The sequence below is a fragment of the Zosterops lateralis genome (genome assembly GCF_965231275.1).
Source record: "Zosterops lateralis genome assembly, chromosome: 5".
Classification (NCBI taxonomy): domain Eukaryota; kingdom Metazoa; phylum Chordata; class Aves; order Passeriformes; family Zosteropidae; genus Zosterops; species Zosterops lateralis.
The window spans coordinates 18,531,266-18,543,499 of NC_139766.1; the positions used below are offsets into that span (position 1 = coordinate 18,531,266).

The 12,234-nt window shown below is 37.7% G+C and overlaps 1 protein-coding gene across 3 annotated transcripts in view; it reads right to left on the bottom strand.

Moving 5' to 3' along the window:
• Nucleotides 1-12,234, bottom strand: part of CCDC149 (coiled-coil domain containing 149) — a 51,938-nt gene that overhangs the window by 13,334 nt on the left and 26,370 nt on the right. For all 3 annotated transcript variants that reach the window (XM_083862402.1, XM_083862401.1, XM_083862403.1), the window contains exons 6-10: nucleotides 11,563-11,735; nucleotides 10,030-10,102; nucleotides 8,638-8,722; nucleotides 7,246-7,390; nucleotides 335-411 (exon numbers count right to left, since the gene is read on the bottom strand). In XM_083862402.1, coding sequence (XP_083718528.1) covers nucleotides 335-411; nucleotides 7,246-7,390; nucleotides 8,638-8,722; nucleotides 10,030-10,102; nucleotides 11,563-11,735 — 553 coding nt within the window. The remainder of the gene's footprint in view (nucleotides 1-334; nucleotides 412-7,245; nucleotides 7,391-8,637; nucleotides 8,723-10,029; nucleotides 10,103-11,562; nucleotides 11,736-12,234) is intronic.

Here is a 12,234-nt window from a genome sequence, read left to right on the forward strand (position 1 = left end):
TAACCTGTGTATCATTTTATGCAATGCTTAAATAAAATAGATCACTTTTCTTTTGCCTGCTGTCTATGGAAATAATTTGATTTCTTCAATATTTAAACTTTTTTTAAGCACTTTTCATGTTATTTTCAATACATATTTGACTTAAGAGTTTACAAAGTCTAGTGATTTTTGCTTATCATTATCATTAATAGACATTTTTAATTTTGCAAATGCGCTGAATAGAACATTCACAAAATAACTGTAACTTTAAAAAATTATGGCCCAACTTCTCTTAAATGCAAACATACCCTTGAAAATGAAGCAATGCAAGCTGTTCACTTGAAATTTTACTAACCTGGAAGACTCCACAAGCCAGCGATTTCCAAAGTTCTTAATTTCTTTTCTAGTTCTGCCACTCGATTACCTAGAATTCTATGGGAAAAGAATAGTTGTTATATCAAGGTAACTAAAGCCCAATTACTTATATGACTACAGTTGAATTTTTAAATTGCTACTTATCTAGTGCAGTAAACCTGTATACAGTCATCTCTTTTCACTAAAGGTAATGGACAACCTCTCCCAGAGTTAATAGAAAAATTAAATATATTCATCTAATGTATACCATGCTTTTAAAAAAGGAAAAGGCCTAGGATATACTGGACATTCAATCTTTGCAGTAAAGAAAAAGAAAAGCAACTCACAATATTTCTATCTTCTTGCCTGCAAATGTCACTTTATTTTCTTTATGGCTAAAACCAGAAGGTAAAAGCTACACAGACAAAATATGGAAAACTCAAGACAGCATCTAGATTCACTTTAAAGTTCCAAGATACAATTTTTGCTAGTCCTTTATTCAGGGAGTTTTCTCTGTCACCAAGATTGCTTAAAATGGCTAGGAATATTTTTTCTATTACACTTTTTTTTTAGCATTGAACTGCTTTCTACTTTACTAAAAAGCTTCAAGCTCTTTAGTGCCTTTATCACCCACTCAGCACTCACTGTATTTCTCAGGTCATGTCTTCTTTTGTATCTGACTCCATACACAAGTACTATTTGCAGTTAGCTCTCCTGCAGGATTTAACTTTTAGTCTTAATTCTCTCCCCCCAGATCAAATGAGAGATTTCTATCTTGCAAAGAAGGCTCATTTCTCCAATGAATTTTTGCAAGTGTTTCACTGGCACAGCAAGTCTGCTAGAGTCAAAATCTTTAAATAAATCCCAAACAATACTCACTAGACCGATAAACCTAGACAAGGCAGCAATTCTAAACATGACAGCAGAGATTATGGACAGCAAGTTTTACTCATCAAATTACAGCAACAGGATAAGTCAGTTAAATTTGAACTGAATGCTGAGAAGCAGCATATCCCACCCCAGCAAGGCAATAGTATCTTCCCATGCATAGCAGAGCTGTGTAATACTGCACTGAGAGCTCCTCAGCAAGGGCTTTATGTGCAGACATTTGAGCACACTGGGAATGTCATTACTGACAAGATGGCAGGTTCTGGGAAGGACATGAAGAATAGCACACCCAGCAAATATCAAAGGGGCTAGAAAAATTGATTAACAAGGACTAAGCATTTTCAAAATCTCTATTGTGAGGGCTTTGCAATGACACAATAAAAGCCTATAAGTATTTTACAGATTACAAAAATATCAAGATGAGAGACAGAATGTAAAACAGAAAGAGAAAGCTTATAATAAACATGAAAGAAAGCACTGAGAGGTAAAGGAGTGTGTGTCAACTAAAAAGAACAGTCCATCACATTCAAAAGCAGAGGAGAAAAGACAAAGCAGTTATGTTTGTTCCTCCATTGAAACTCAGTATTTCAGTTGGTTAAAAAGGTTATGATGGATCTATTACTGTCTTCTCCAATTAAAAGCAAAATTATTCAATTCTAGATTGCACTTTCAGAATGCTTCCATCTGGTATGAGAAACTCAGCCTTAATAACACTATTTTCATAACCCTGACATCCAGCAATTAGGCTCTGCAGTACAACACAACAGCTGACAGCAAAAGGCACAGAGCAGCTTTCAGGAAACTCCACCTTGCACACTGGGAGCTCATTCCCACCTTCCCGCCTGAGGCCTCACCAAGGGTCAGCTAAAGAACATGGAATTCCCCCGGCTTAGAGGGGAACAGAGAGACATGAGGTAAGACTTCTTCCACATCATGGTAGTTCTGGCAGGGAACTGACAAAACAATGTTGATTTGGCTAATGATTGTCACCACAAAGGAGTCAGAAGTTTAGCACTTCTAATCCTTATTATTTTCGTAAGTAGTTCACCAGTAGTTACAGGGCAGAAAACAGGGGAAGGATGTTGTCCTCCTTTGCCAGCTAGCCTACCACAGAAGGAAACTCAACTCTCTGTAGTAAGTTATTGCTACTCCTCCTGTTATTCAGGTAACAACAACAAAGTTGCTTTTCTCTTGCTTCTCTTAAATTTTATAATTTATTTATCAGTTGTACCACACTATTTCTAATGGTTTTGGAGAGAATATATCCTGATAATACCTACTGAATCCTCAGAAGAAGCACTGAGGGTTTTTTTCAACCTTTGTTGCAGGTTCTCATATAGAAAGGTCATTTTGTGTCTCAGAATGCTTAGCAACAACAGAGGACAATATTTAACCCCACTCCTTTCGTTCAGGAAGAGAGCAAAACACATTCAGTGATGAGTATCATTCTAGTTTGCTTAGAAAACCACATTATCCCAAGACAGGTATGGGAGAAATAAACCCTAAACAAAGCTGCCAGTTCTTATAGCAATAAATTTTTGACAGATAAATGCATCAGCTATTCTGAACACAATGGGGTCTTTCACATTTCCTTCTTTACCCTGAGACTTCCAGATGATTTGCCACCTCCATACATGCTGTGGGAAGACTGAGCTGTGGTGGCCTGGGTTGCCTACCTGGCTGGGTATTTTTAAAGGGGCTGCATGGGTTGGTAGCACCCAAGTCAGTAATCTCTTTTTTTATCTCTAGACACAGTGAACCAGATCCTTCAATTAAAACAGAAGGATCACATCACAGCTATTTCTGTTGTTCTCTGGTCCTGTGCCTACTACAACAGGGGAGTTAGTTTAAATCTCCCTCCAGGATAAGGTTTTACAGAAATCTGTTGTTTGTGCAACAGCAGCAATGCTCCCACCTGACTTCAGAAGCCTCTTTCTGGCTCTCTCATTCTTTCCAACATACATGGCTATTCCTGAAGGGAGTTGTGGTGACTTACAGCCATTGAGCTCCCTACACATCATTATAATTTAGATCTTGCTACAGAAGTCATGCACCCTCCTAGAGATACCATCACCTAAATGCCTGTAAATGGGTCTGTCACAATCCCGTATCTGCCTCTACACATCGCATGGAAACATGCACTCAAGTTACAGACTGACACAATCCTTTTTGTAATTTTGGACATGACTGAACTTGCCCAAGTTAGAAATGTTAAAATTAGTGCAATATATCTAACCACCAAAGCAGCTTTTACACTGATCCAGCTTGCACAAGTCTTGGCAATTTCAGGAACAAATTGCACAAAAAGAACATCTAATAAATGGTTTAGTACTGGTAGAATAAAAAGGGATGTTTATCCATTTGCTAAGCAGAGTTAGGACCATTTGCTTTTGCATTTATGTAACTGTTTAATTTTGCAACACGTTACTGCTTAGAGAATTAATTTACAACTGCCTTTTCAAATTAAGCTAATGGGCTTGTGAAGAAAAACACAGGACTTTACTTGAACTTAACATTAGTAGCTACCAACCACGTTGGAAAAATGATCTGTTTTTTCCCTCAACAACTTTTTTTTTTTTTTTTTCTGAAAACTGGGGATAAAAAATAAAGGCTAGATTTAGCCTACTTGTTCCTAGGCACATACTCCCACAGTTCCTTCTATCTGTGGCAATAATAGTAGTGTGTCTTTTCCAAGAACAAGTGGACATGGATTTTTTTAACAACAGTGTAAGAACAGAAAGTAAACTTCAACAGAACATCCAAATCCCAATCCATGCTAAAAAAAAATCCATTGTCTTGTCATTGCTTCAGTTATTCAGAACGTGAACCCACCATTCTGCTATTGTAAACTTATACAGCCAACTCTCAATCTGCAAGCTACCAAAGAGGTCTAGACCTTAGAGCAGGTTAACTGTATGGGGGAAGTAAGTTCTTATGGTCTGAAAAATCTCATTTACTGATAGTGAGAGAATCACTACTAGGTCATTCACCCATCAAATATCAAATCCAGAATTTCCTCCATGAAATGAAACAACCACCCCAAAAATCTCATGTTCTTTACCCAATAAATCTCACTTTCTTCAAACAGCAATCTGAAAGAATAAATGAAAGAATAAATGTTCTGGGGTTACTTTTTGATGCTTGTATCCCCAGCTGTCTGTTCTGCTTATGCTTTATATTAAGTTCTGCACCTTTAAGACTGGTTCTGAGAGTGAAGGGGGGAGAAGCAGCAGTGTGCAGTTTGTTTGCAGGAACAGCTCTCCCTGCTCCGCATTCCACTCCTGAACTGTGCTGTCTGCAGCACGGACAGACAGCAGGACAGATCTCCTGTACTTTCAGTGAGTTCTAGCTAGCTGAGGCAGAGAAGTTCCCTGGACTGTTTTTTTTTCTTTTTTTTCTCTTTTCTTGGGACTGTTTAAACCTGCTGTGGACTGAAAACCCAGAGAGACACCTGGATCTCACACCTGCAGCCCACTGGGGCCCAGGATGGCATTTTCCAGCACCAGAGGAACTGATAAGAGACTGAGTGAGCCAAGCTACACCCACAGCAAGGACTTTCTCAATTTGCCATCTCTCTTCAGAGTGGCAAGAGATGTTATTTCATATTATTCATTCTTTATGCTTGTGGGCACCTTGTTTGCTAAATAAATAGCTTTTTTCCACTTTTCTCCGAGGAAGTTCTTTCCCTGACCAGTTGGGGGCGGGGCTGTTTGGGTTTGCTTCCCAGAGGGACCCCATTTGGGGGTTTTCTCCCAGATTTGTCCTAAACCACGACAGTCCTCTAAATAGGCTTTTGCACAGGGAAAGACTGCTACCTAGTGATTTATGCAAAACTTTTTGTCACTACAATTCTCTCTAGCCTCACATCCTTCTCAACTTCCTACTTTAAATGAAGAAATGTCTTCAATGAAAGAATGCTTCTTCTACTAATACCAGTTTATAAACCTGTCTGTTTAACTTGTACACTGACAGTATTCTTACATCTAACCTTCTCCAACAGGTGGACAGTATCCCATTTTCACTTTTCAGCAGACTTCTAACTTTTTACATGGCAAATAAGTGCCATTATTTATTTGCATCTCAAATAAAGAATGCTTTCCTTTGATGCCCTACCTGCATCTCCCCTTTGCACATTAAATTTTTATGTCTTAGGTGTTTCCACTTGTAGTGGTTTCCATTCCTCCTAGCTCCTTAATAGCTTCTTTATCCACCTAAAGCCAAAAGTGACAAAAAGAATGAGGATGTCTTTGAGGCTCTTCACTCAACTTGATCAGGCTTTCTTTTATTTTCCCCTGAACCATCCTGAACTGAATATAACACTACAGTTCTGAGAACATTCCTGACTCTGGACTGATATGGACTGCCACTTCCCTCTAAGACCTGATATTCTGTTGGCCACAGAATAGTAGTTTTTGCATATATCCAATCTCTACTCTGACGGCTATATGTGACCAGTTGGGCATGCACACATAAGAATTGTATCTCCTCATGTGGGTTATCTCAAGACAGCCCATACTCAGTAGCTGAAAGCAGGAAGAGTAGTATGAGAAAATAATCATTGCAATGATGTTTGAGAGATGCAAGAGACTGCATATCACCAAAGAGAAATACAAAACTAAGAACTTTGCAAAAAAGAAAAAATTATGCAAAATAAAACACTGGGTAGTGATATAGTATCAGGATGTAAAAAGCAAAGATTGGTGGTTATACCTGGAACAACAAAAGCTGTTTTCTGGATGTTTTCCTTCTGATGTTACATTAGGAGTAAGAAGGGAGTAAGCAGGTGTTAGCCCTTCCTTAGCACTGCTCTGTGCAGCAACTCCCCTTGCATCACAGGACTAGAATTGACTGATCAGTTAGATCTGAGCTATATTTTCACCACTTTAGTCTCCCTTTAGCTGATTAGGCATTTGTTGTCTCAAAAGTATTAAAAGTGGCTATTAACTGCTCATCTACTTCTGTTGCCACATCACTCAGAATTATGCAATGGAGTCTGCCTAGTATCTAAGTTATCAATTTTCAAAGTGAAACATCCATTCTAGTATGATACAGTTTACTTCAGTACTACTTCTTTTCAGGAAAGATGTCTGGCTGTTGCTGGCAGCTGATCCTGATGTGCTTTTGAGAAGCCTGAATAACTTCTGATTACCAATAGTGATTCAGGGTTTAAAAAAAAAAAAACAAAAAACAAACCACCACCAAACAAAACGAAGAACAAAAAACCACCACCACCACCACCAAAAAAAAAAAGAGATGGGATGAAATTGAGCACAAAATCAAGGAACACTTCCTAGTTCTGATTTTTATACACTGTATAAGGACAATACTATCAGAATGTCACAAAATGTGTCAAGAATTTTTATATTCTGACATGATAGAAACTGTACAAGCCACAAAGAATTTTACTGATGAGCAGAACAGCTAAGAGTAAACAAATTCTCCTTCAAAGTTCAGTTCAGATTTTTAAAAAACCCATATAGTAGCAATCCAACTGTGTTTATCTCCTTCAACTTTTAGCAAAGTAACTATGGGAGCAACAGGTATCATGTGTATGACACAGGCCACTGAACATGTGTCAAATGTTACATTAACCCTTTCAGACTCTTTTCTTGGAGCAACACTTACTAACCCCACCAGTGTTTATTAGAAAATTCCTACATTGACAACCAATTACCACATATCTTCTCTCCAGTTCAAGGGTGTCCTTCCTCCCAGAAGCTTCTCTTTAGCTGTCCCTACAGATCTCTATAAGTCTGCTTTGTGGTATTACAATTTGTAATAACCTGAGCAGCAAACCAATCCTTGCCTAGCAGAGGCAGACAGGTCTCTGCAACCCCAAAATTTAAGATGAAAATGTACTTTTTCTCGAATCACAAATCTGGTCTTTAAAACTAAAGAATCCACCACTCAACCACAATGATGAATTTTCTGTGAAAATGAATCTTCCTTCCCCATCTCCCTTAATATTTCCCCAAACTAACTTTCCCATAGCTTGATATTTTACTTAGAAGTCATGCCACCTACTTGTTGGTTTGCCTTTGGTGTTGTATGACCATGTTTTTTTCATGGATGGTTTCCAGTAATGCAGTGGCCAGTGATTTGAGATCTGAAATGGATTGTGGTGTGGCTGGTAGGCTACATCCATGATCCTCCGACAACAACTCCTGGACTATAATGTTAAAAACACAAATGAGTTTTGGCTTCTCATGCATAGAGATGCAGCACAAACATTTACTTAGCATTAAGGAACTATTCCAATCACTTAAATGAATACATGTATTTTTCCTTCAATTAAAAAAAAAAGCCAAAAGATCAGAACGGTAATTTCTGGCTGGCATAAATATGGTGGCTTTCCAAGTTGATTGTTATTCACAGCAATAGCCAGAACAAGTATAGGCAGACAAATCTTACATTAACTTGGCTCTGCTTTTGGAAATTCCTTTGTGTTCAGAAAGATACAAAATCTTTCTTCTACAGGCCTACAAATTGGTAAAAACTGGTCATTAAAACCGAATCCTCGAAGGAATATTTTATATTAATTTTTAGAACCATTATATCCTTCAGGTTATTTAAGACTGGTGTGAAAATACAGTTACCCATGAACTCTTCCTTTGCATCACAAAGTCTGTACCTTCGAGCCAAATCAGGAAGCTCACTAGTATCATTAAAATCTCTTAACTAGAATCTGGCTCTGCTTCTTTACATAAATATATGTGTATATATATGTACATGTATGCAAGTACATGGAGAAGAAGAGAAAAGACAAGTCAAAACCAGAAAAATGAGTTTCAGCTTACCACGACACTTACTACTGGTCTCGTGCTTGTGTATAAATATACCTACAATTAAACAGTAGAGTGGCAAGGTATACTGTTTGCTCCTAAAATTTTTCTCATTCCCTTTCTTTCCTAATCTTGATATTTTCTTTGAAACACGGAAAAGAGATTATTCTATTTTGCTACCCATGAAGAAACATGGGACATAAAGATTTTTTTGTAAAACATCTGAATGTAAAAGCTTCCACAAACAGTAGCAGAAAATCTGACTTAGTGCCCCTCCTCCACCACCAAGTCTATTTTTCATTGGAATGTGAATTGTGACTGCCATTGTTAGCAGAGCAAAGAGATGAATAAAGAAGTGATTTGTCAGGGTCTAGAGAGTAAAGAAATATTTGATAAAACTAATGGGGGAGAGAATGAATGGCAAAAGAATTAACAAAAGAAGCAGCAGTAATCCAGAGGCAAATTTTATATTGTCAAGTGAATTGAGAAGAGGACGGAATTAGCACATAGTTATAAACAGGGAATGAGAAGAGAGCTTTTGGTTTGGTTGGTAAAGAAAGGGTTACTGAAATTAAGAGGTTAGACGAAAGGAATTCAGTGAGATATGCAACACCATGCTGCATTTATGCAATACCTTGCTTTGCAGAAAGGACTCCAGTCAGAGCACTGCTGCTGGATCTACTATGAGTCTTTGAATTTTTTCGTCTCTCTAGTGCATTCTAGGGAAACAACAAATAACTTATTTAGAAAAACAGTAGCCAACAAATCCTGTCATTAGGAGGAAAGAATCTGGAACTTTGGATTTTCGTCTCAGAGCAACTCTGCAAGGCCTGGACCTTACACACCCATAGTAAACTATGGGGATGTAACTCTCAAAGATTATTATTCTCCAGCATAAAGTCTTTGTAATGGTACAAAGACTCATCTGTCTCATCATAATCACTTTACTGCAGTCTCTCCCACCCACTCCCCCCCAATGTATATTTAAGGCTTGCCTATTTTTTTATAATTTGCTGATTGCCAGTGAAAATACTGCAGCATCCTGTAGACAACTCCAATTGGAAACAAAACCAGACTTTTCTCAGCATTTCTTTGGATAGTTTTCAAACGGAAAGTTCCAACTCCTCTACCACAGTTTCTAGAAGCCCTTTTAGTACCAAATACTGACTTTCAGGAATTAGAAACAGAATGATCCTGCAGCAGAAGTCCAGCTCTTTCAATTACAGTTCTGTGAAACCCACTGGACCACCAAGATGCTCAGTTCTCACCAATAAACTAACTCACACTCCAAGACACCCAAGCTGCAAGCAGGAATGACACTGAAATGAAGTTGGTACTTTGAGGAGCTTTGCTTATGCACAAAAAACAATCAGGGCTGTGACTACTTTATAGTGACCTAAATGAAGAAGTCCTATTGCCAATCCTAAGATTAGCCTTCTCATGGCCTGACAAGCAGCCCTCCCCTCACACTCCCCAAAATCACTTGCAGAAGGAAATAGAAGTGCATAGCTTCTGGGAAGGGCAAAAATTGGTCCTGAAGGTTTTATGTAAAACAGCATATACCTTAACTCAGGAAAAGAACAATGAAAGCTTAGTGACCATTAAGAAGCTACATGAAGAAATAGCACAGCCACTAGGGAACAGGGAGACAAGATCTTTTTCTGATGGCAACACAGCTGCAGTCATTCACCACTGCATGATCCGCTACTTTTCACCTACCAGCTGGCTGGAAGGCTGATCACCTGCCCCCAGCAGAGCAATAGTTCCCCAACAGAACTTAAAAAAGGTATTTCATTAATTTTTCAAAATAGTCTTAACAGGTATTCCTTTGTACTACCCTCAGCAAAGAAGCCTACAAGGAAAAATGAGCAAGTAATATGTATACATACTAATATTGTCAGAATGTCAATGGTGGATTTTTCTTGCAAGAACAAATTTGTTCTTCAAACACATTTAACATGAAAATGAACAGTAGCTTCCATGAACAAAGAAGCACAGTTTAGATGATACACTGAGAAGATCTTACCTTATATTTAGTAATACTAGACTTCAGAAGGTTGACTTCCTCTTGAAGTTGTTTTAATCTCTCTTGAAGATACCTGAAAAAGTAATGTAATCCTTTACTTCATGTTACCTTCAAATACTGCCTCAAGCAGTCTTCTTTACTATTCGGCATGTCCTCTCTTTGAACTACTGAGAGTTCTTTTCCCTCTGCAGTTCTGTGAGGGATGAAATAACAAAATCTTACTGTTCTTGACCCCATAAAATTTTAAGCAGGGAAACAAATTGCATCAGAACAGGAGGCTGCCCTCCTGTTAGATTTGTCAAGCATGCTGCACAACTATTTTGTATTGGTTGTCAGGTTTCTGGGGAAGAAAGTTAAAAGAATATATTTATGTCTAGAGGAAATAGTCAGGAACGTTTATGTGTGCCCTCTGTACTTGAAAGTCTGTGAGATGGACACATGAAGATTTGTATATATGTCAACACAAGACTCAGCTATGCAGAACTTTTGCACTGCAATATCCATCACTTACTTGGCACTTCTCATTAGCAATCACAAAGTAGAAAATTTAACACTATAGTTGAAAAATGGTACACAGTTAAATGAAACAGTACAGTTCTTCCTAATAGAGTTTATGCACTTGGATGAGACAGTTAATTCCAAATAGGAAAATACCTTTTTTATGTATGAAGGGTTTATAGGATATCTTCTTTCATGTAGTAACACTGCAGCTGTATTAGGGTTTGTGACAACTGAATTATTTCACAGAAAAAATTCACATCACTGTCAGGGGAGCAGGGGGCTTTAATTGATACAGAACTCTGTGGGCCACATAAAACAGAAAAAACTCCCTGAAGTTGCTGGGAAGAAGTAATGCCTTTGGTAGTACATTTTCTTGCCTAAAGCATAAATTTTTGTGAATGGAAACTGTCTTACAAGTTCTATTTCACTTTAAGGTAATTGTTGACATTAAGGGAGATACCTGCTATGGCTCTGTCAGTGACTCCTCTCTGTCATCCTTAGTAGAGACCATAAAACACATTATTTTCCCAAGAAACCAGCAAGAATATCTACACGGGTGATTTCACCAGCAACTTTTTGTTGGCAAATCACTCCATGCTGACAAGCTCTCCCTGTGGAGAAAATTATGTCTGTAATATTAACTCAGGGTACTCAAAGTCCCTGATTCCAATTCAGTATTAGTCCATTACAGCACACTGGGAGTTTCTGAATACACGAATTTTTAATATTATTACTTTTGGTGCCATATAGTGATGGGAATAAAAAGGTCTTCACTTTTTTCCTTTTCCTTAGCTTTATTTGGGAACATCCCTGGCATCTCTGTAGCCAAATACAACATTGGTAATTTCCTAGATTTCTCAATATTATTTAATGCTTAGTTACAGTATAAACAAAACAGGCAAAACAAATTACCAAAAACCTCTTAGCTTTCATTCTTGGATATATTTTCTTTAAAGTTTTGTTGTGACTGACTTCCTGATACTCCTACTACAACAACAGACTATTCTTCTAAGGAAACAGTGATGCACTCACCTGTTCTCCATACATAGAGCATCTATGTCAATGATGCGGTTTTCATGCCCTCCTAAGACATGATTCAACTCTTGGTTTAGTCTGTCAGACTTGTCTTGGTAAACAGAGCGTTCCTCTTTCACATCCTGTAACTCATCCAGTGCAGCCTGAAGATCATATCTCAGCGTCTCAATCTGAGAAGAAAGGAGAGTTGTATCAGTGTAAGTTTAAACAATACCTAACATGACTCAGCCTGAAAACAGCAACAAGCACATGTTTGAACAGTACTGATTTTGGACAGTCAAAAGTCTTTTCAAAGCTCATAATCCCAGGTATTTATACTCAATTTCAGTAATATTTCATTAATTTTGAGTTAAATAACTTTACCAGTTATATTTTTTTAACAAAATTTGTAGGAAATAATTAAAATGTAACAGCAGAAGAAACCTCAATCCCTAATATAATTCTGCTCTACGAACATTATTAAGGTGGCTTTATCATATAATTTCTAGGACTCCAAGAATTAAGTCAACTGAGTAAGAACTTGTCAAAAATCTTGTAAATAGGAATTTACACTAATCATGAACAGGGACTTGAACAATGAGGTTCCACAGAATAAGAACTGAGAAAGTACAAAATAGCCAACACGGAGGCAACAGGATGAGCTTTGCTATTAAGCCAAAGAGTGAAGAA